The sequence below is a fragment of the Hemicordylus capensis genome, chromosome 3 (genome assembly GCF_027244095.1).
Source record: "Hemicordylus capensis ecotype Gifberg chromosome 3, rHemCap1.1.pri, whole genome shotgun sequence".
NCBI lineage: Eukaryota > Metazoa > Chordata > Lepidosauria > Squamata > Cordylidae > Hemicordylus > Hemicordylus capensis.
The window spans coordinates 44,543,403-44,567,682 of NC_069659.1; the positions used below are offsets into that span (position 1 = coordinate 44,543,403).

General features: G+C 44.6%; 1 protein-coding gene across 2 annotated transcripts in view; it reads left to right on the top strand.

Moving 5' to 3' along the window:
- B4GALT4 (beta-1,4-galactosyltransferase 4) overlaps positions 1 to 22,306 on the top strand; it is a 57,425-nt gene extending 35,119 nt beyond the window's left edge. For both annotated transcript variants that reach the window (XM_053312507.1, XM_053312506.1), the window contains exons 4-8: positions 15 to 247; positions 3,914 to 4,098; positions 10,565 to 10,687; positions 21,144 to 21,248; positions 21,550 to 22,306. In XM_053312507.1, coding sequence (XP_053168482.1) covers positions 15 to 247; positions 3,914 to 4,098; positions 10,565 to 10,687; positions 21,144 to 21,248; positions 21,550 to 21,691 — 788 coding nt within the window. In that variant the 3' untranslated portion in view covers positions 21,692 to 22,306. The remainder of the gene's footprint in view (positions 1 to 14; positions 248 to 3,913; positions 4,099 to 10,564; positions 10,688 to 21,143; positions 21,249 to 21,549) is intronic.
- The last annotated feature ends 1,974 nt before the right edge of the window (positions 22,307 to 24,280 follow it).

Here is a 24,280-nt window from a genome sequence, read left to right on the forward strand (position 1 = left end):
GCCTTTTCCCATAGGGGGCCCTAGCAAACTGACCTTCAAGCCATCTCTTACCCTAGAAGAGGTGCAGAAAGAGAACCCACAGGTGGCAAAGGGCCGCCATCACCCAGAAGACTGCTTAGCTCGGCAACGAGTGGCTATATTGATCCCATTCCGCAATCGGGAGAAGCACCTAGTGTACCTGCTGGGGTACCTTCATCCCTTCTTGCAGCGGCAGCAACTGGACTACGGCATCTATGTCATTCACCAGGTAACTCTACCTAGAAAGCAGCCTTGCTCTGCAACAGGGAACGAGAGCAGAATCCCTAACTTGCTGCCCTGTGGACATTTCCCCAGGCCTCGGGCTACCTCTTCTGACTGTTGCTGTCATCTGTTAAGTTGCTGATCTGCACGTTGCCTAAGGCGAGTCCCAGATCATTTCCCCAGGCTCTGATACAAATCCATCTCGGTGTGTTACCAGCGCTTAGGAATCCCCATGTGCAGTGATGATGATGAGTTTTTTTTGTGTGTGTTCGGTTACAAGAGCTTAAAGCAGATCAAATGAATTTCAACAGAGCGGGTGGCAAATTAACTTCATGCACTGTTGCTGAAGCATTGTTTTCTCAGAGCTGCCAGCCTCAAAAAATGTGTCTTGCTCAAGAAATTGCCTGTTTAGATCCTGGGGCTTGCTTGGTTTGTGTTTTTTTGTGGGACTCCTTTCCCTTTGGATATGCACAACTGAATTCAGCTCTTGCCTAGAAAGAGGTAATGGCTTTTCCTAGATGTGGTAAAATGTATTCCGGTAATTGGGAGGGACCCGGTTACTGGGAAACTTCTGATTTGCATTCTGTCTATGTGAAACTAGCCTTACCAACACCAGGTCTTTGGATCAGATTTAGGTACTATCCCTTTCCTGGCTGACTTCTTTTTCTCTTCACATGTAAATCTCTTGGCTTTGTCATTACAATCTGCCTGTGTGACAGAGAACATGTAAGCTGTGGTGGACACCAATCTAGAAGTCTCTAGGAAAGAATTTGCTAGAAGCTTCCAGTGTAAAATATCTGCAAATGAGAAAAAAAAACCATGTAAAATGAAAAAAAATGCAGTGGAAAACTAATGAAACATATTAAACATATTAACCATACTCAAAAAGTTTTAATAGATTCTAAATCACAATTCATATATACAATTTAGAAAATCAAATGCAATCAATATAAATATAAGAACCATAATTTACAAGATAGATAACCATAAACCAAAATATATAGGAATATAAGCTGTTATAATACAAAAACTATACTAAAGCTGTACATTACTAATGAAAATCCCAGTGTCCAAAGAGTGAAAGTCCATGATTAGGTGGAAAAATCCATCCAATACTTGAGAAGAGTTGAAGACAGTGAAGCCCATTGCAAAAATGCCATAAATAGAGATAAACTCTTGGAAATAGAATGCTGTAAAAGGAGAAGCTGAACTTCTGCATGGACCCAATGGGGTGTAAAATAGGCAGAGTCAGATGAGGGTTAAAAAAGCAGGGAGACATCTTTTGTAGGGCAGATGCACACCTGAAAAGGCATTCAAATGACTAGAAGGACCAAGTGGAGGAAAAATACTGGTGGTTGTATATGATCTTTGCCTGGAAACGAGTATCTTCGGGCTAAACTACAGGTGTATACAAATCTATAAAAGCATGCTTCTGACAGAAAATGCCTCTTTTCTTTCTTTTTTTTGGTCAAAAACGGCTGCTCTGCGGGGACTGTGACTTCTGGTGGGGAAACCAAGCACAAGGGAAGAGTAAATCTCCCCCCTTCTTGTGCTCCCTGGTCTTGGCCAAGGTTACCTCCCCACACAGCTGGTTTTTTTTAGAAGAACAGAGGCATTTCTGATTGGAAGCATCTCTCTACAGCCCATGTTTGTATGTAGGTGCAGTTTGGCCCTAAAGCACCCCAATTCCAGATGTAAGAGAGAAAATAACAATTGCATGATGGTAATCTCATTTTGTTAGAAACTGACATTTATTCATATCTAGACATGCTAATTCTTGTTGCAGCAAACACGCAGGATGGCTAGTTTAAAACAGTAACAACCAATAGCATGACATTAACGTGAATTTGTTTGATTAAAACCCAAAGTACTAACTTCTTTTAAAATAGGAAGCCTTTTTAAAAAAATGAAGACTTCTGATCTTTTATTCATTTCCTGTTTGCTCAGGCAACTGCTATTCCGGAAGTGTTCTGGATACTTTTGTGAGTGTCTGTGCTCTCCAGAAGAATGTCTGTGTGTCATCCTCAGCGTTGAAAATTTTAGATGAAAAGTTTTCCCTGCCTTTATTCCCCCATTTATTTTGATTAGAATAAAGTTAGATAGTTGCAGAAGAACAAGGATTGGGAAACAATTTCGTTTGCTCCATGCTAACTGGGCAAAGAGGGAGCTTTTAAAAGTGGTAATTCTCTTTATTTAGCAGGGGGAGAGCAACTGGTACCTCTCCAGTGACTGTTGCTGGGGTCTACCTTATGTTTCTTTTTAGATTGTGAGCCCTTTGGGGACAGGAAGCCAATCTTTAAATTTATTATTTCTCTAGGTAAACCTCTTTGGAAACTTTTGTTGAAAAGCGGTGTATAAATATTTGTTGTTGTCTCAGTTACGCTGCTTGGAAATTAAAATGAATATTGTTATAATCAATATTGGAAAGCTTAAGCATGCAACATACAGGATATAAGTATTTCAAGAAAGGAGATATGTGTGGGGTTTTTTAAAATTTGAAAACCAGAAGATAATGCTCAAATTTTACTGTATGCTAGGCCTGTTGTAGTTAACCATCATAAGGTGAAGATATACCATCCCCCCGCCAAACATACTTAATGGATGTTTTCCAGTTAACTCATCTTTATAGATTCATTTGATCATCTTTGAATTATTAGTACCAAGCATGATGTCTGAAGTACTACATCCCATGCCTGCTTTAGGATATGTGGCTTTGGGTAAGCCAGTTGACAACGCTGGACAAGCAGCACCAAAAGACTTAACTGACAAATACCGCAGTCCAGCAAGGCAGACTTGTACTACATGCTGAACTGATTAGCTGAGTCTTTTGATGCACATGGCAATATGCATTCCTGTTGGACTCATTAATTAATATTTAACCCTCTGGTCATAACAGCTGGCGTTGAATGCAGCGCAGCTGCAAGGGGTCTGGCAGGGACCGGACACTCGGCCTGTATCACTACACTGCTGCACTGGCTGTCATTGTTTTTCTGGGAACGATTCAGTGCTCTGGTTTTGACCCTTAATGCCCTTAACAGCTCAGAGCCAAGATACATGAGGGGCCTCTTGCTGCCATACAGTTCTGCCTGGCCCATGAGACCATGAAGAGAGTCCACATCCCACCACTTATCAGCAATGCGTGAGCGAGCCTCCCCAGTGGTGGCCCTGGCTCTCTGGAACTCCCTGCCCCTTGATCTTAGACGCACCCCTCCCTGATGATGTGAAATGAAAGCAGAAGACTTTTTTCTAAATTCCAGCAAGCCTTTCCCTAACTCTCTGTATACTTCTCTTTGACTGTCCCATTTTAATGATTGCCTTTTATCCTGTGATTTTAGGGGTGTTTGTGTTTTGTTGTCCTTCTTAAAACAACGAATTTTGCTGCAAGCTGCCAAGAATTCATTATATACACATAGAAAGCTTTTAAAGAAAATAAATCATTAAAATGAATAAATAACTAATTGTCTGCAACAGGAGCTGGATTGGGCCCAAAAAAGAGATGCAATTTATTTCTTGATTACATATATTAAAACAATACATAGCTTGTTGCTTCAGCTGTGATGCAATTGCTGTGAAGTGGGAAAGATTCTATAAATGGCAGAGGACAGAAATCCTGGCAGGTAGCTCACCTGGTCGCACAGGCCTGCACAAATAGCTTCCCTTTTGTTGTTTGCAGGCTGGCCGGGCCAAGTTCAACAGAGCAAAACTGCTGAATGTGGGATACTTGGAATCGCTGAAGGATAACTGGGACTGCTTCATCTTCCATGACGTGGACCTGTTGCCAGAGAACGACTTCAACCTTTACATGTGTGGCAGTCAGCCAAAGCACCTGGTGGTGGGCAGAAACAGCACAGGCTACAGGTAGGGAGGGAGAAGCTGGGAGAGAGTTCCTACACCTCTGTAAGCAGAACTGGTTTCCGTGCAGTTTATGTCCTGTTGAGTGATATTTTGAGCTTTGCCTTGTCCATGGAGTCTATATACCGTGTTCACCCAAACAGAAGACAATTTTGAATTTAAGACAACTGCCTTGAAAACAGAGGCTAAATGCAGGCTAGTCAACACCGACTCGATGGCACACTTTGCTTTACTTTACACTTGTATTTACCCCAAATGACTAGTTTTGGATTCAGGTAAATACAGTACTACTGAATGATGATGATGATGATTTTTTTTTGCTCTTTCATTGTCCTGAAGACCTTTGTGGAAAATTTATTTATTTATTTATTTATTTATTTATTTATTTATTTATTTATTTATTTATTTAAAATATTTCCATACCGCCCAAAACTTGCATCTCTGGGCGGTTTACAATTAAAATAATTTAAAACCTTAAATCGATTAACAATTAAAATAATTTAAAAGACTTAAGAACATTTAAAACCAGTATTGACATTATTTAAAACTATACATCTCATTAAAAGCCTGGGTTTAACACCTCTCTCTGCACAAATTATGTCCGAGATGCTGTTTCTCTGATGAGATACTGAAATGCACAGAACTGTGTATCTGGCTGTACAAGAGGTAGGATGTCCAGAATAAACATCTGGTTTCTTTACTTCTGGTTGATCAGGTTCTTCTTCGCCATATTTGCACCAATGAAATGGACTTGCTGACTGCTGGGAAGCAAATTTTGAGAGTGTTTATTGGCAGGTCTGGGCCTGCCCACTGTAGCAGAAGCTTCACCTGCATTGTACATTGTAACTTCAGTGTATGCTCTAACTCTTGCTAGAATCTTGTTCTTCTGTGCGGTCACTTAGATTCACACAGTTGTGCATTTGGGATAGGGACAATATTTTTGAGCACTGCAACATTAAATAGCTGATCCAGAACAATAAGTTTTGGCATGCTACATCTTAGGCCTGTTCACACAGTCATCAAAATCAGGATAGGAGGTATTCTATCCTGGCTTGCATGATTGTGTGAACTTACAAAATTCTTTCCAGCCCAGGTTGTTCAAAGCCGAGTAACCCAGCTTTGGTACCCTGCTCTTAACCAAGGTAGGAGGGAAGAAGAGGAGAGCTTTCCTACTTTGCTTTTCCAGCTATGTGCTCTGCACTAAACTGGCCACTGGCAAACCCATATGTCAACCACTGCCTGAAAACAGAACAGGTACTTTTAGAATTATGCCCGCTCCATGTACAGAGGAACAAGGAGCAAATATGTGCCCCAGACGGGCATGGCTGAATGGGTCCAACTGGTGATCATTTGTAAAATGTAACTTAGGCCATAGTTGCCTATCAATGTCTGTTTTATTTATGTATTTATTTCTATGTGAACCACTTTGGAAACTTTGTTGAAAGTAGTAGTAGTAGAGTCACCTTAAGTGGCGCAGCAGGAAAATGCTTGACTAACAAGCAGAAGAACTGTTCTTGTGGTTACAAGCATGACCTGTCCCCTTAGCTAAGCAGGGTTCACCCTGGTTGCATATGAATGGGAGACTTGATGTGTGAGCACTGTAAGATATTCCCCTTAGGGGATGGAGCCGCTCTGAGAAGAGCAGAAGGTTCCGAGTTCCCTCCCTGACATCTCCAAGATAGGGCTGAGAGAGACTCCTACCTGCAACCTTGGAGAAGCCGCTGCCAGTCTGTGAAGACAATACTGAGCTAGATGGACAATGGTCTGACTCAGTATATGGCAGCTTCCTATGTTCCTATGTAAGGTTGCTGGTACTATATTGGGCAGCAGCGATACAGGAAGATGCTGAAAGGCATCATCTCATACTGCGCGGGAGGAGGCAATGGTAAACCCCTCCCGTATTCTACCAAAGAAAACCACAGTGCTCTGTGGGCACCGGGCATCAAAATTGACTTGACGACACACTTTACTGTAGTAGTAGTAGTAGTAGTAGTAGTAGTAGTGTCCTAGGGAGGAACAGGGGTGCGCTTAGGACTGGACCCTGGGGCCCAGGTCTGATCCTCTGCTACAGGGGGACCTCCAAGCGTTCCCCAAGGGCCTCCGCCAGCTCTCCCGGCCGCCTAGCCTGGCCTCGCACCTGAAATGGCAGTGAGTGGGCCAGCTGCCATTTGCCTTGGTCTGGCCGGTGGGTGGGCGAGGGGCCCCCTCAAAAAATGTTTGTGTGCTGTGCCTCTCTAAGTGCTGACAGCAGCATCTGTGTGGGCTGCCTACGGGCGCTTGTGTCCCTGGGGGGCGGGGTGGCCAGTGGCGGTGGAGAGGCTGTGCCGCCAGCACTGCGCTGTGCAGCGCCAACACACTGAAGGAGAAACGTTGCGAGCAGGATGCGGCCACCATCCCCAGCAGCAGCTGCCACGTGTGCAGGGAGCACAGCAGCTGCAAAACACAACACAACAGAAAGATGGGAGGCAGGCTTTCAAGGAAAAGCCGGGGCTGCCTGGGCAGATTAAACAGCAGAGCTCCAAGGATGTGGAGGAGGAGCCGTTGGAGGTTGTTGATTTTTACCCACAATAGGTAAAACAGCAGAGCACTAAGGAATGAGCACACACTCCAGTTACAGAGTAGGTAGCAGAGGATGGTTTGGATATTGCAGCTATTTAGAGAAAACACATGGAGATCCTTGTGTGACTAAACACTAAACATTTATTGGTTAAATACACTTGGATAGGAAAGACCTATCTCTAATCTAAAGGACTACATAGTGGATAGGTAAGGAGAGAGAGAGATGTTTCCATCTGCTCTCTAGGAGGAAAGGAAGGATTGTGACTCAGCACAGGAAGTGCTGCAGAGTCAGTTCAGGGGTCATAGAGTAGGGACAGATAGGGAGACCCTGACTCACTGTCTCTACTCCCAGTGACCCTAGTGGTCATTAGGACAGTTGGTGCAAAAGGTCGATGCACTGGAAGTTCATCTCCAACAGGAGCTGCCGCAAGAGTAAGGGGGAGAGGCTGCTCTAGGCTGAAGTGGTGGCGTGGTGTTGCCTAGGAGGGCGGGAGCCTGAGTGGCCGCCTGCTCCAATGGGAGTTTGAGAGGGGTGGGAATCTGTGCGCAGGGGCAGAGAGAGAAGAGCAAGAACTGGAAGTAAGAAGTGGAACTTGGGCTGCTCCTCTGTGCTCTTCAAGCCTGGTTCTGGCAGGCAGGAACTCCTACTCTTTCCCCCACTCAGCGTTTTGCGGAGGAAGTGTTCTCTGCTCCAGCCCCACTCTTCTTCACCTTCACCCAAACTTTCCCATCTCTCTCTCTTTCCTTTCCTCCCTCCTCCCGCCTTCTGTTGTCCACTCCTGTCCCCTGGATTCAGCAGTGTATCCTGCTGCTGCTAATGCTTCAGGAGAGATCATCATACCTGCAATTAGCCATCTCTCTTAATCCGAAGAGTGCTTTGCAAGATCTCATTCCGGGGCTATTTGCAACACTCATGTCTTGAGAAAGTCCAGCCACTCAGTGTGTAAACAAACAGCTTGGTGTGAAACCCACATTAGCACTCTCTCTTATTCAGTGTGTTGCATTGAGTTCACATAAAGACAAACTTCACCAAGAAGTCCTGGCAGGCGTTAATTGGGAGTCACTATCTCATTTGATGCTTTCAGAAGCAGACCAAAGAGGAGTAGGAATACATGCTGCTCTAAAGTGGAAGAGACCCTTTACCCTGTTTATGGATTCCTGAATCCAGTTTTACCTCCCCACTAATTGTGAACTGAAGCAGTTAAAGGGAACCAAGTTCTGAGTCTTCTGTTCATAACAAGGTGTTGGTGTAAATGTAGCCTTCACAGTGTTCAGGACTCCAAAGGTTTCTTTCTGAACAGCCTTTCAGTTTATGGCTGATATATTGTGTGTTTTAGGGCTGTAGTTATACAAAGCATCATAAGTTTTCGTCATTTAATATTGTGACTTTTAGGTTCTGTGCACACTTCCTTGGGTGTAGGTCTGTTTGAACTCAGTGGGAAATGCTTCTGAGCAAACATGAATAGGTTTGTTCTGTAGCATTTCACCATTCACTTGTTTTCTCATGAGAGAACAGGACAGGAGTACACCCTAAGGGTACATTATATAGTTGGCAGCATCTCTGTGCTCAAACGTTCCTAACAGATTGTCCTTTTGAATAGTGTGCAGTCTATGATAATCTGTTTAGATTATAGCATATGAGGAGGCAGGAGGAACCAGACATAGCATGCCGGAAGTGTTTCTGAGGACTCTCCTGCATTCATGACAGAGTGCTCCTCTGCATGTTTGACTTCTGGTGTTTCTTTCAGGATGCCCAGTTTCTTCCTATATACTAGGTAGTGTGATGGTATGGAACTGGCATATAGATTAAGGATCTTCAACTGGTCTGTAGAAGTTCCATTACTTCACCCACCATCCTCCCTTTTAGACTTTCTTAACTATTCTTTAGTGTATATTAGGCACTCCAGTACACTGGAATCAATGGCGCTCTTACTCCTGGACTTCAGGGCCCAAAGTCCAGGGCCTCCACACCCCCTGGGGGCTCCCAAATCCTCCTTAGTCTGTCCTAGGTGGTGTGGTAGTTGCTGACCGGCACTGTGCCGGGTGGCCGAGTGTGATTGTGACCTGTGCCAGGTACTTTAGAGACGGGGTGGGGGATTGGGGAAAGAAATATGTGAGATGGGAATATGTTAAATTGTGTGTTGAAATATTTCTGCTACTGCATATTTGCCTAAATATGCTGCTTTATATACTTACTTTCTTGTGAGTTCAATTGCTGTTTGTGCCCTCAAGAACCCATGTGTTAAAAATACTGCGTGAGTCACGGGGTGTGTGTGTGTGTAGCAGGATGGTGGTTAACTTGTAGCGGGGGCTCCATTGCGGGGGGAGGCCTCCAAAGGCCTTTAGGTCCAGGCGCCAAAATTACCTAGGTGTACCTCTGGGGAGGAGCAAGCATTAAACAGAGCAAACTCACATTTGGAAGCTTCAGGCTTCTTCCACATGGAGAACATTTTCCTGCTTGAAAACTGGGACTATTCTGCTGGGAACTGGGAATATCCCAGCCCACCTACAGAAAGGCAGTAGAGAGAGAGAATGAGGGAGAACCTTCTTCAGTTATATTTTAGCGGAGGCATGTGTTTGGTTGCTGGACAGGCTAAACACCCAATCTCAGAAGAAAATAGGAAGAAATCACTGAGGAAATGCCTTCATCTAATGGACTTATAAAATGGCACCTGTGCCCAGGGAAAGGTTTCGTGTGTCTCTTGCTAAACCTGTGGGTAGCTTTGAAGAGATGCATGCAACTCTAGCATAGCTACTGCACTTTTCTCAAAGGGTTGGAAAGGTTTTGTTGTTTGGGGGCAAGAATAGTAGAGTGATGCCTATAGCAAGTCCAGCTAGGAAGATATTTGCTGGAAAACAGGAGTGCTTGCCCTCTGGACAGGGTGTTTCCAGAACTCCTCATAAGAACATAAGGACAACCCTGCTGGATCAGGCCCAAGGCCCATCTAGTCCAGCATCCTGTTTCACACAGTGGCCCACCAGATGCTGCTGGAAGCCTACAGGCAGGACTTGAAAGGGACATGCCCTCTCTCCTGCCGTTACTCCCCTGCAACTGGTACTCAGAGGCATCCTGCCTTTGAGGCTGGAGGTGGCCTATAGTCCTCCAACTAGTAGCCGATGATAGACCTCTCCTCCATGAAGATCAGAACATAGAAGATAAGATCCTTCACCTAGGAGGGCTGCATGGCACTTACTGGAGCAGCCATATGGCATTTCTCTAACATAAGTATTCTCAGCCTTGGGTCCCCTAGTGGTGAGGGACTACAACTCCCATTATCCCCAGGCACAATTATTTTCATCGGTGTTGATGATGGGAGTTGTAATCGTAACATCATCTGGTGACCAAAGGCTGGGGACCCTTACAGTAGAGTGATGCCATCTGACTTTCTAGTAACTGCCATGCAGCTCTCCTGGGTGAAGGTGATGGTGTCTGGAAATGCATGAAGGTGATACGGAAGCCCCTATCCAGAGGCAGTATGGCTCTGAAACCAATTGCTGGGGAATAGCCATGAGGGAGGCCTGTTGTCTTCAGGGCCCTGTTTTTGGGCCTCCTGGAGGCATCTTGTGGTTCAATGTCAGAAACAGGTTGCTGGACTGGATAGACTTTTGATGTGGTCCAGCAAAGCTGCTTTTTTGTTTGCAAGGTCTTCGGGAAGCCGATTTCTTCCAGGCAGGGGTTCTCAAACTTGGGTCTCCAGGTGTTGTTGGACTTCACATCCCATAATCCTCCGCCACAATGGCCAGTCCAACAACAGCTGGGCACCAACGTTTGTGAACCCTTGCCTCTAGAGCTTCCTTTTGTGGTTTTAGTAAGTTGGGAGTTTTGATCAAACTGTTCTTGATAAAGTAGAACGTGTTGGGGGATTCTGCCACGCTCAAATGATCTTCCCAACCATTTTTTGTGTGTTCCTAGGTTGCGTTACCAAGGTTACTTTGGAGGCGTAACAGCTCTAACAAGGGAGCAGTTTTCCAAGGTGAATGGATTTTCTAACAGCTACTGGGGCTGGGGAGGAGAGGACGATGACCTCCGAAAAAGGTAATTACATACTTGAGAGAAGTGGGTGGCATGGACTGTGGATTTATGAGTAATGCCTCATGAGTAATGCCTCATGGTTTTTTCCTTTATAAGACCTGAGAGTAAAGACATTAGTTTGAGAAGACTGACACCGATGTGATGATTACTTTAAGGCAATTGTTTGACTCTACAGCTATTTGCTGGTTGACTAGCAACCAGAAACTCTTTCCTGTGTGAGTTTAATCTGCTCCCTTTACTGAAAATGTTTCGTAGCGCTTTCCCCATATGGGAGCGATGCTGCTTTCTCTTAGGGCATGGGTTCCCAAACTTAGGCCCCCAGATACAGTTGGAGTACAGCTCCCATCATCCCCTGCCAGAGTGGCATTCGGCCATTTGCCTTAGGATATCAAGTGATCTCTCTGTCTAATGAAAGGAAGCATGGCTAGCTTTGCTGCTGGGCAGGGGGACTACTCATAGACCATGAAAAGTTGGCCATTGGTACCATTTTAGGGGACAAATGCTCATAGTGATTTCTGGCAATGTCTACTTCCTGAGAGATTAAAAAATAGGTGATAGCATTGTTGTACTTACAGCTTCCTGTGTGTGATCTTTATCTCTTCCCCCAGTAAAATTGCAGTCAGTTCTGCAGAGTAAAGAGTTAGTGTAACAATGAACAAATGGTTGTACTATTGCTATGGAGTAAACGTTTGAGAACTTTCCTGCCAATTGTCATTTCCCTTCCTTGGACAATATCGATACAATTTTATGATGGATTTTGTGTGTGTTAAAACTTGTACAGGCTTTTAAAACACCAATGCACATTTGGCCACGGCAGGCTAGTGGTGTGCATGGAACTGGCGCCTGCTGGTTTGAAGGTGGTGGTGGGGGATATCTTTAAAGATGGGGGAGGGTGCTCTTTTAAAACAGTCTGGTGTGCACACACGCATGACGTGTGCACAGGCACTGGGAACTTCCAGCCACTTCTGGTCCAAGGAGGCACCGGGGAGGCAAGGAGGTATGCGGCCACCCTGCCAGATCGTTTTAAAAGACAGTGCTGAAATGTGGCAGGAGGGGTAAGAGAGCCCTCCCCCATCCTTAAAGATATCCCCCCCACCAACACCACCTTCAAACTGGCTGAACTGCCGGACATTTGAACTGGTTCGGAGGCCCGTAAAAGGGCACATCCTGGCTGCAGGCTCGATGCTCAGGACAACAGAGCATGAGAACACGCTGAAAGTATTGCAAAGCTCTTGACTGTTTTCCATCTCTGGGGTTGTAGACCTTGTCAAAAATCATAAGGAGCATTTGTCCCCACCAGATGGCGGTACCAGCCACCCCAGCTGGCTCATGTGCTATCAGGCTTTTTCTTTAACTTGTAGTAGGTGAGTGCTTGAATGCTGGAGTTAGTGAGCACATTTTAATTTTTTTTAATTTACATTTATATTCTGCTCTTCATCCAAGGAGCCCAGAATGGTGTACATAGTTAAGTTTCTCCTCACAACAATCCTGTGAAGTAGGTTAGGCTGAGAGAGAAGTGGCAGGCCTAGAGTCACCCAGCAAGTATCATAGCTGAATGGGGATTTGAACTCGGGTCTCCCTGGTCCTAGTCCAATAGTCTAACCACTACGGCATGCTGGCATGACCACCATAGAGAGGGAGCAACGTTTTAAACTACATGGTGAGGGGAGTCTAAAATTGGAGGACTTTCAAAATGGTGCAGCTAAGCAGGAGAGGACTTCTGATGCACCTTGTGTTCATGTGATAACACCATCTAATAAGTTCACAGACGCTTACACAACTGCCTTCCAAAGAGCAAAAGGTCACGCAACATAGTTGCTTTCTGGGCAAGAACCACTGTTTTTCAACAACTTGGTTTCCCAGTTTGAATGCTGGCAAAACAAAAATCCCCCCACCCCAACATAACTCCAGTAAGCATTTATGTTACCTGGAAGTTTCAGGGATGGGGTTGTGTAACTACATCAGGTAAACTGCAGCATTTTAGAAATAGCTAGTTTCCTCAGATCACCCCCCCCCTTTAAGAGGGGTTAAATACATCAGGGATGGCTGCACACTTGGAGGAAGCAGCTTATTTGGGGACTCAAGAGTATGTCTAAAACCAATTCAGCTTATATACGAGTGGAGCATTGCCAAGGAAGACCAGGATAGATGTATTGGGCTTTAGCAGAGGGAAACGTCTCAAAAATGAGGGACTGGTAAAAAGGAAGCTGAAATGGAAAGTCAGGAGGGTCAAATCACTCCAGAAAACAGGGAACGTATTCAAAGCCACAATAATAGAAGCTCAGTTGGAATGTATACCAAGATGGAGGGAAGGTACCACCATGTCTGGGAGGATGCCAGTGTGGCTAAGTAAAGCCAAGGAAGCTATAAAAGGGAAGGACATCCTTCAGAAAATGGAAGTCCTGACCAAATGAAGAGAACAGAAAGGAACATAAATTCTGGCAAAGGAAATGCAAGGAGACAATAAGGGAAGCAAAAAGAGAGTTTGAGGAGCAAATAGGTAGAAATGTCAAGAGGAATAACAAAAACTTCTTTAAATATATCAGAAGCACAAAACCTGCCAGGGTGGTGGTTGGACCATTAGATGTTAAGAGAGTGAAAGGCATTATTAAGGAGGATATGGTCATTGCAGAGAAGTTGAATGAGTTTTTTGCATCTGTCTTCATGACGGATGATACTAACCATATCCCAGCTCTGGAACTGAGCTTCTCAGGCTTGGAGGCTGAAGGACTGTGTGAATTCGAAGTGACGAGAGAGGATGTTTCAAACTGTCTTGAAGAACTAACAATTAAATTGCCAGAGCCAGATGGAATCCACTCAAGAGTTCTGAAGGAACTCAGATGTGAAATTGCTGATCTCTTAGTAAAAATATGTAACTTGTCCCTACAATCAGGCACTGTACCAGTGGACTGGAAAGTAGCTAATGTAACTCTGCTTTTCAAAATGGGATCCAGGGAAGATCCGGGAAACTGCAGGCTGGTTAACTTAACTTCTGTGCCAGTTAAATTGATGCAAAGCATACTTAAGGATAAAATTGTTAAGCATATAGAAGCCTTGCTGAAGGAGCCTTGTTGTAAGCCTTGCTGAAGAAGAAGAAGTGTGGCTTCTGCAAGGGCAAGTCTTGCCTCACTAACCTTTTGGAGTTCTTTGACAGTGTCAACAGACATGTGGTGGATAAAGGTGATTCAGTTGACATAGCATATTTGAACTTCCAAAAAGATTTTAACATAATTCCCCACCAAAGGCTCTTGTGTAAACTTAGCAGTAATGGGATAAGGGGACAGGTTCAAGTGGGGGCCCCCATGAATCTGTACTGGGACCAGTGCTCTTTAACTTGTTCATAAATGATCTAGAAATTGGGATAACCAGTGAAGTGGCCAAATTTGCTGATGACACTAAAATATTTAGGGTAGTGAGATCTAAAAGGGATTGTGAGGAGCTCCAAAAGGATCTCTCCCAACTGGATGAGTGGGCAACAAAATGGCAAATGCGGTTCAGTGTAAGCAAGTGTAGAGTGATGCATATTGGGGCAAAAAACCCCAACTTCACATATAAATTGATGGGATCTGAACTCTCAGTGACTGACCAGTTGAAAAATTTTGGGATCGTGCTGGACAGTTCATTGACAGTGTGGACTCAGTGTGCGGTAGCTGTGAAAAAGGCAAATTCCATGCTAGGGATCATTAGGTAGAGGATTGGAGATAAACATGCTAATATTATAATGCTTTTATACAAATCTATGGTGTGGCCACATTTGGAGTACTGTGTACAGTTCTGGTCACTGGATCTTAACAAGGACATCGTAGAACGGGAAAAGGTGCATAAGAGAGCAACTAAGATGACCGGAGCCTGGAGCACCTTCCTTATGAGGCAAGGCTACAGTATTTGTGCAACTGGTTATTCTCATCCATTTAGGTTTATTTGGAGGTTAAACAGAAAGCTTGTCATTCTGTTTGCCCTCCTCCCTGAAAGTCAGTGAAACTGTGAAAGAAGAAATACTGTAAAGTGATAAAATTCAAAGATGGAGGCATTGTTCTTACCACTGAATGTTGGGAACAAAGAGCAGTTTTTTTGTTTTTTAAATGACTGGATGATGACACCAAAGTGAAGCTTTGTTTGCTCTACTGCTACTCACTATCCAGGGTGTGCTTGCACTTGGTTAATTAGCCTGTTGCCGAAAGCTGAAACTTTGAAAGCAGTTCACATTGATATGTGACATTATTTTCTCCTAAGCCAACTCTGGCTGCTTTTGAAAGCTATCAGTTGGGCCATCTAAGGTGAACTCTTTACTTTCTTCTTACTCTGCTGTTACAAGAGGTTCATGTATCTTTCCAACTGAGCAGCTGTTAATAAGATGTGACCAGACAGTTCGGCTTGGCAATTCAAGATTTCTGGCTTCTCGTTCTCTCTGTGCTCTTCACAACATACTGTTCATTTTAGTCCATGAGCTAAGCCCACACATTTTGACCATTGGTACCATCTTGGGATGAATACTCATAGCGATTTTTGGCAAAGTCTAGTTCCCTAGAGATAAAAATAGGTGATGGCATTTATTTCCTTATAACTTTCCCTTTCACTCCTCTTTTTTCTCTATCCCCAAATGAATAGGGTAAAATTGCAGTCAGTTTTGCATAGAGGAAAGGATTAGGGTAGGGTTATGGTCAGGGTAGCCACCTAATGGCTCAGCGGGGAAGTATCTTGCCTAGGGAGTAAGAGGTTGCTGGTTTGAATCCCTGCTGGTATGTTTCCCAGACTATGGGAAACACCTGTATCAGGCAGCAGTGATATAGGAAGATGTTGAAAGGCATCATCTCATACTGCACAGGAGGAGGCAATGGTAAACCCCTCCTGTATTCTACCAAAGACAACCACAGGGTTCTGTAGTCGCCAGGAGTCGACACCAACTCGATGGCACAACAATACCAATGGTCAGGGTAACAATGAACAAGTTGTTGTGCTCTCTCTATGGAGTAATCTTTGGAGGATGTTCCTGCCCATTTCCATTCCTCTGACAACACTAATAAAAATTTTTATAGTAGTTTTTGTGTGTTTAAAACTTTTTAAAGCTTGCAAATTGCAGATTTGACCAATGGTCACGACATGATAGCATGATAACAGCCTGAAAGCTGTAAGTATTGTAATGCTATCACCTGTTTTCCATCTCGGGGTGGGTGGTGTAGCCTTGTCACACATTACAATGTACATTCATCCCTCAAGATGGTACCGATCACCTCAGCTGGCTCATGTACTACTTTGAAATGTGGGTAGTATCGGTTCATACAAATATACACACCTTTCCAGCACTGTCGTCATGATCTCGGAGAACAAGGTGAAGCAGGTTAAATAATATGCTCTTCCCTTTTATGAGTTTGTACGGATCATCCTGTTCCAGGGGGTGGAATCTTGGCAGCATTCATCTTATCTCCATTCATAATCTGTGTACACCATTCCCCTGGGAACAGTAGACACTGTTGGTAATCAGCAAACAGAGTTGATTACCAGCAATGTTCTCTTTTGGTAATCGGAGTTTGAGGTAGCTCAAATCCAGTGTTGGCAGCAAGTCCAAGCAACCTCTGCTGAGCCAAGAAAGCATGGTTCTTCCCCTCCTCAGCATCCTGAGGCTCACAAATCTCATGGATTTGGAAGGGCCATGGCTCACTGGTAGAACTTATGCTTTGCATGCAGAAGGTCCTAGTTGCCATCTCCAAGTTGGGCTGGGAGAGAGACCCTTTTGATAGCCACTGCCAATCAGTACAGACAATATAAAACCTCTGTGTGTAAGCAGCTTTAAGAACTTTAGTTTGAAAGCGATATAATAGTGGACCTTGCTGTACGCGGATCCAGCATCCACGGTTTCGCATATCCACGGTCGGGTAATTGACACTAGGGATGTGCGCGAAACATTTCGGTGCCTCGTTAGAGAGGCACCAAAAAAAAAAATTGGGTTGCCACAGCAAAAACCTATCTGCAGGGGGGTGAGTGGGCAAGCAGTAGCTTTAAGGAACAGGTATGCAGTTCCTTACCTGCTCCTCCACCGCCGTTCTGGTCACGGTGCTGTGCTGTTCAAATGGCTGCACATGGCTGCTTCCCTGTTCCCAGCAGCCTGTTTGTGTGGTCAGCAACACCATGCTGACCATGCAAATGGCACCCACGCATGTGTGGACACCACGTGTGCACCGATGCCTCATACAGGCTGCTGGTAACGGAAGCAGCCATGTGCGGCTTTTAGAGCAGCACAATGCCGCAACCAGAATGGTATTCGGGAGGTGGAGGAGCAGGTAAGGAGCTGCGTACCTGCTCCTAAAGCTCCCGCTCTGTCCCACCTGCCTGTCGAAAATGTTTCATGCACATCCCAGATTGACACCTGATCTTGGCACAGATGAAAAAAACAACTCCAGCATAAAAGGAGTTCATTTCACATGTCCATGGTTTAGAGATGGCCAGAAATGACTTCAAAGGTCGTTTCTGGCTGCCATTTTGTCAAATGGAGCCATTTTGTGGTTCATTTATTTTTTTTAAAAAAATGTTTTCTGTGAGGGGAAAAACAGAACAATTTGGACTTCTGGGGGGTATTGCTGGACCACTGGAGCATGGACCAGCATTTTATTTCACCTCTTTTTGCTGTTTTTCACGTGATTTTCAGGCCTCCGGGAACCTAACCCCTCAGATCCTATAGACCAGGGATTCTCAACGTTGGGTCCCCAGATGTTGTTGGACTTCAACTCCCATAATCACCAGCCCCAGTGGCTTTTGGCTGGGGATTATGGGAGTTGAAGTCCAATAATATCTGAGGACCCAACGTTGAGAATCCCTGCTATAGACGGAATGACTTAGTATTTGCGGTTTCCTTATCTGCAGTAATTGAGAACAGAACCCTCGTGAATACCAAGGTTCACCTGTATGAAAAGTAGTAGTAGTAGAGGGGTGTGTGAGAATAGATGGACCAAAGACCTGACTAGCTATTAGGCAAATTAATATATGGACTAGGGGCAAAGTTGTATATTTGTAATCATGCCATCTAAATAACGTAAACATCTGTTTTGTGGTTCATTGAGGGCAGATCTATAGAACACAAATGAATTTTTAAAAAGATGACCACAACTTCTAAAGAAAAGTGGCTTCTGGGAAGATGTTTCAGTGCAGGAAAATGGTGTGGTGTTGGGGGTGGGGAGAGAAAGTGGTTCACTCTCCCCACTGCTGTTGTGAACTACACCTGGTTTCACACTCTGTACATGCTCAGAGGGAAAGAGGCAAAGTCACATCATACACAAACTGAATTGGTTCTTGGAGATGGTGACCATGTAGGATCTGGGCGCGCAAACAGAGATAGAGAGAGAGACACTCAGAAAGTTCAATGGGCTTTATTATAAAAAGTTGCTTATCAGGATAAAATAATCCACATTAAAAACATGTTTCTGATTCAAAGTGTAGTGTAATGTGCCTAACTAACATATGTGTGTGCAATCAGTAATTACAGCCATCTAATAATCTAACAAATCCTTACAAAACATTTAGAGAGAAGAAGGAAGGAGGGCTTAGGAGAGGGATGGCAGTGATTAGCAGAAAGGAGGGAAGAGGGATCCAAGGCTTTTGAAGGCAGCATATTACAAGGATCAGAGGCTTGAGAACGGTGGGGCTTTCAGCTGAAGGAGCGAGGCTGTGGCTAGAGACAGGAGCCTTCTTAGAGCGATGATCAAGCATGCAGTTTGCTCAGAGCAAGGCTGAGAGTCAGAGCACCATGTTTGGGGAAGTCTTGACTTCTCACTGCGCAGCAGAAGTCACAGAGTTCCTGTCCATGGACAGAGTTCCTGCTTGTTGCCCCGCGGCTTAGCAGCAAACTGTGGGATGGCTCTTGAGCAAGTATCATGGCTGGGGAGTCTTGACTTCTTACTGTGTAGCAGAAGTCACAAACAGTCCCTTCTCCCTGGAAAGAGTTCCTGCCTCTAGCCCCGCTGCTTGGGCAGCAAACCCTGGGATTACTCATGAGCAAGTCTTGCTTGTAGGCAAAAGCTGCGTGTAGGCAAAAGACTGCTCGATCTCTGTCCAGTAAGCCTCATTCTTTATAGTTGTATCTTCCTTTGATCCCCATAGAGTCTATTCAAAATCTCCTCCTTCCTGGGTCCCCAGAAAGGTGACAATGCTGTTACCTTCTGGATATCGTCTTTTAATTATTCAGGCAGTCCAGGGAGATCTGAATCCCATCTTCTGTAAGCTGTAAGCTTGGAAGGGGAGGGGGGGACATTGCCCGAAGCAAATCTGCATCTCTGAGTTGCAAATGGGCACCTTCTCTTCTCCCAGATTTGCCAGCCTGGTCTCCAAGAGGTGTTAAAAGGTGTTAGTACAAGGATTAAATCTACAAGTGTTTTCCTAGAGTGGGCTTTCTATAGACAGCAGCTGAGTACCCCCTTTGGGCATAGCAGAGTAATCATAACATAGACCTCTTGCAACAGGAAAGGAGAGATCAGCCCCTGGCCTCTTCCACAGACATTATCTGATAGTGAGTTACATTTTAGCATATTGATAGCCCATTTCACAATACAATGCTGGATTGCCTCTTCCTTCACAGAGCAGTAAGCTGAGGCAGTCCTGAGATCTGGGTGTCAGTTCACCTTAGAGTTCAGGCATTTAATTGAACTCTTATAAAATGGAATCAGACAACAGGCCTGGGTTCCATATAATTCTGGGTTGGTGGCTCTGGGTCTAATGTTGGGGGGGTGTCCCCGATTGCGGGGGGATGTCCCCAACACTGCCTTTCCCAGCACACCTTGCTCTCTTCCTTCAGGGTTCCATGGGCGTGCTTGCACGGATAAAAGCTCTCCTGGAATTCCTCAGAGGAAAAAGCAGCTGGCCAGAGAGGGAAGCTGGGCTTTAAAAAAAAAAAGTTAATACATTTATATCCCATCTTCTTTCATGTTGAAACTCAAGGCAGCAGAATGGAGTTACCAGACCGTGTCCTATCCACTTGGACTTGCTAGACCAAGAGCTGCTTAGACTTAGCAAGGTTGCTGCATTCTGTGCCTTCAGACCAGACCTTGGATTCGCTGTGCACGTTTGCATATTATGTGTAAATTTATTTTGACACATTACTTCCTTGGAAGGATCTTGCTTTCTTCAGTTTATCCAGAAGAGAGCAGCACTCGCCTCTGATATAACCTTGAAAGGGAACTAGCTATTTAAGAGCTGAACTGAAAGTACTTTTGATGGTGTCTCCCCCCCCTCCCACCCGCCTTCACTTGTACCTGAGACTTGGGGCAAAGGTACCCCCTTCTTCTTCTTTTTTTGGAGCCACTGTCTGTTCAAGTGATCCTGGCAATGGTTGCCATTTGTGTTCCTTCCCAGTAGCACTTTCTCATTGCTTCCTACGAAAAATATACCAGAGTAAGGGCAGGAAGCAGTACTCCCAGGGCTGTGTGGCATTATTGTGGGCAAAATTAAGGGGTTGTGGGGTACAAAATATCCCCCCAAATAAACCCATGCTTAAATCAGAGACTGTGGCTGTGTGTTTGCAGCCATGATGATCTTGGCTATTAGAGCACAGTGCTGAAATTGAGATGGGAGTTACTTTGGTGTGTTCCCCCTGCCCCGGCCTTGATTTGCTAACTTACTACATGCAATGAGTGCTTTAACATGGGGGGGACCTTGAAAAAATATGCTCCTCCACCTGCAGTCTGATATAAGTCCATAATTCCGATGCCTCATTCTGGATAATTTGTAGCACTACTTGTATGTACTTTGTTTATTAAATTTAAATAATACTTCGCATTTGTATTTTGAGTGTTCAGAGTACTAATTCATATGCATGATCATGTAATTGCAACAACCCTGTATCTTACAACTGTCCTGTAAGATAAGTGCAGATGAGAGTTGAATGCTGCTGGCTTCCTAAGGCCACCTAGTGAGATCATGGCAAAGATATGATTTGAACTTGGGTCTTCCTGATCTATGCCTCAGTCTCTAAGCCACTAAGCTATACCAGTTCTCACAAGAGGGATCTGTGCACTACTTAGGAACATAGGAAGCTGTCAGACCATTGGTCCATCTAGCTCAGTACTGCCTACGTAGACTAGCAGCAACTTCTCCAAGGTTGCAGGCAGGAATCTCAGCCCTGTCTTGGAGATGGCAGGGAGGGAACTTGGAACCTTCTGTGTACTTCTGTAGCAGGGCTGCTCAACTTCGGCTGCTTTTGGACTACAGTTCCCATATTCCCCATCCACAGTGGCCAGTATGTGGGGATTATGGGAGTTGTAGGCCAACATTTGCAGGAGGGCCGAAGTTGAGCTGCCCTGTTCAATGAAATGGCATGGGTGTTTCAAAGCCTATTTGTTTTCTAAGGTGGGGTGTTTTGTTTTGGTTTTAAGCTTAGATGAAGTCCTGCTCCTCATAAGAGACTTTCCCCACCTCTTCCTTTTCTGTGATACAATAGCAAGTTGTTATTCACTAACTGCTACCTTGTTTTCAGGGTCGAACTGCAGAAGATGAAGGTGGTTCGGCCTCCCCCTAACATAGCCAAATACACCATGATCTTCCACACAAGAGACCAAGGCAATGAGGCAAATGCACAGAGGTGAGTCAAGGGAGTGCTCCTGTGCCTAACCTCTTCTCATTGGGAAGTATAAATAGGTGGATGAGAAACAGGAGGAATGTGATATACAGTCTAAGCAGAGCATGGCCAATACCCACATGTGAGCAGATTCTGAACTACAGAAAACCAAGCCTGGCAAGAAACCATAGGCAGAAGTATTTGTTGTTTTGCTCTGTATCTACTCAAGCTGTTTTGACTTGATAAATTTATATACCTTGTTTCTGTGTTCTCTCTCTCTCTCTCTCTCTCTCTCTCTCCTGCCACCTCTTAAAAACCTGTTCAGGATGAATCTCTTGCATCGGGTATCTCGAGTATGGAAAATGGATGGGCTAAACACCTGCTCTTATAAGCTACTCTCAGTGGAAAACAACCCTTTATACACCAACATCACAGTAGAATTTGGCATGCCAACCAAGATCTCATAATCTTGGCGTCCCTCTTGCACCTATGAATGTTGGGGGAATGGAGAAGAACTTCTGTGTCAGTCGAACGCAGGTGTTGAACATTCAGCTTTCTGGCAGCAGTTCCTCGGCAGCAAAATCCACTACAAGGGAATGATCGTTTCTTCATCTCTAGTAGTTTTGCTAGCTGTTTCCTCGTGGACTTCAGGACAGCATTGGTAGTTGGCAATGGGGGTTGACTTGGGAGACATTTTTATGAACCTGCATTTTTCTTTAAATATTAATCCTTTCCTCTGGAGGGAAGGTAAGTTCAGTTCTTGGAAAAGCTATCGATTTTTATAGCTGGTGTTGTATTTACACATTTTTAAATTGGAAACGGGGATCTAAGGACAATTATTGCCATGCTTCTTCAAAGGTGCAAAGACAAAGGGCTTTTTCATCTAACGGACACTTTAAAAAACACACAAAGCAAATAGGATAAACATGTGGGAAATGGATGGTTTTTCTCTAGTCAGTTGAACAAGTGCTCATCATAATTATCTTTTGAGGGGAGGGTACATAATGCCATCCTGTAACAGCCATCATGGGAATGAGGGAGATTTTGAAAACTCTTAATAAAATATAACATATTTCACTTAATAGTATCCCATTTGTCTTAATTAAATGTCTTCCAATTACTTTGTCAACTTAAGAAACCTTTAATTCTATAGCTAGTTTTTAATAATGACAGTATCTAACTAGGGTATACAAGGTATTTGTTTTAAGGAAGACAGCAAGAGAAAATAGCAGAAAAATTATAAATAGGCACTGAAGCATTCTGGAATTGTGTGGAATGATCTGAAAACACAACTAATGCTACTTCATATGGGGTGGAGGTAAGGGAATGTGTAGAGATTTGAGCTTGAAATGGACCATTTTGAACTTGAAATGAAACAGCCCCATTTTGGCTCAAAACTTTTTCTTCTGTTGCGGCCTGTTTTCCTGAGGGGAGCTGGTTTACCAGTTGGGGTTGGCAGGTAGACCAGTCTTCCGAGGCAGGCCAACTCGCTGGGGCGGAGGGCTAGGCTACCCGCCTCCCGTGGCGGATAGACCAGCCCTCCGCCCTGGACTTAGAGCATCAGCCCTCCTTGGAGGACTGATCTACCTAGCAACCCAATTGTTAGACCAGCTCTCCCCGGAAAAAGACCTCAAAATGGCACTTGAAACGTTTTGCGAGTTTCAAGGTTGATTAATCAAAACAGCTGGCTGACCAATTGATTCAAGGATTTTGCTATTGATTTTGAGCTCAAAACCAATAGCAAAATCAGTTTTTTGCTCATCCCTAATGGCATATGTCCAATGAATGTTGAATTTTGTACCAGTATGGTTTGTTTTTGTGGAGGTGTGGTGTTGGAGTTTCAGCACTTTTTAGAAGAATCAGTTGAACAAAGATGTTCTGTTAAAGACAAACTGAACTATGAGTAAGTGCTCTATTTGTTTCTCTGTAAAACAGGAAAAGTGTAAATTTAAGGTCAGTCACACTAGCCCTGTTTAGATATAATGTTGTTCCTCAGTTGGAAGCCTACTCTGTGAAGAGCAGACCAATCTTGAGGAGGTGACCAAGCTTTTCTAAACAGAACATCTAGCCTTCCCCCCCTTCAAACTAACTAACAGGAGGAGGGGAGATTTTGAGAGGCTGGTTTCTCTTTTAAGGGATAAATCCGTGTGTGTGTGTGTGTGTGTGTGTGTGTGTGTGTGTGTGTGTGTGTTATTTGCCAGGGCTAGCAAACTCCTGTGTTTTTGTTTGTCCCTGCCTGGAGGGGGTGGAGTCAGCTAGGACTGTGGGAGGCCCCACATTCCTTTGATGCACACCCAGTGTCTCAGTTGGAAGCCTACTCTCTACATAAGAGGTGAAGGCCCGAGAGCATAGTGAACAGGGATAGCAAACAGGACGTTGGAGTTTTGCAGGAGTTTAGTGGGAAGTGTGTGTGGGAGCCTGGAACAAGCCCCTGTGATCACAAGGAGCCCGGTGGAGAAGAGAAGGTAAGTACAAATCCCTCCCTCATATTCTTGAGAAAGGCTGTTTGGACAGTTAAATAGCTGACCATTACAGCTGAGACCTATCCTTCTAATAAACTATCTCTAAATACTGTAAACAGCCAATAAAACCAGTATGAAGATAGAAAGTCAGCAGGGGAGGGGGCACTTCCCAGCATATTGCATAGAGTGCCACATGTATTACTATATGCCCCATAGGCAGAAGTCATGGGTGTGTGTTCACTACAAGGAGCTCCTGGCTCTCAGGAAACAAATTCGTTCTCTTGAGACCAAAGTGGCAGATCTGGAGAAGCTCAGAGAGACAGAGAGGCATGCGGACGAGACCTTCAAGGATGTGGTAGAGGCATCTCACTCCAGGGCTGATAACTCCTCTGCTGTCAGGGAGAATGACGGTCTCAGGCTAGGAGGACATTGGTCTGAGGAAGAGGGAAATGCTCCTTTAGAAGGGACCCCTTCCATGGAAGATGAGACCATATCCTCTCACACAGGGGATACTCCTCTGTGAGTGGGGCCTCTTTGTAGTAGAGGCCATTCGATCATTAGAAATATAGAGAGGTGGGTTTGTGACCCGTGTGT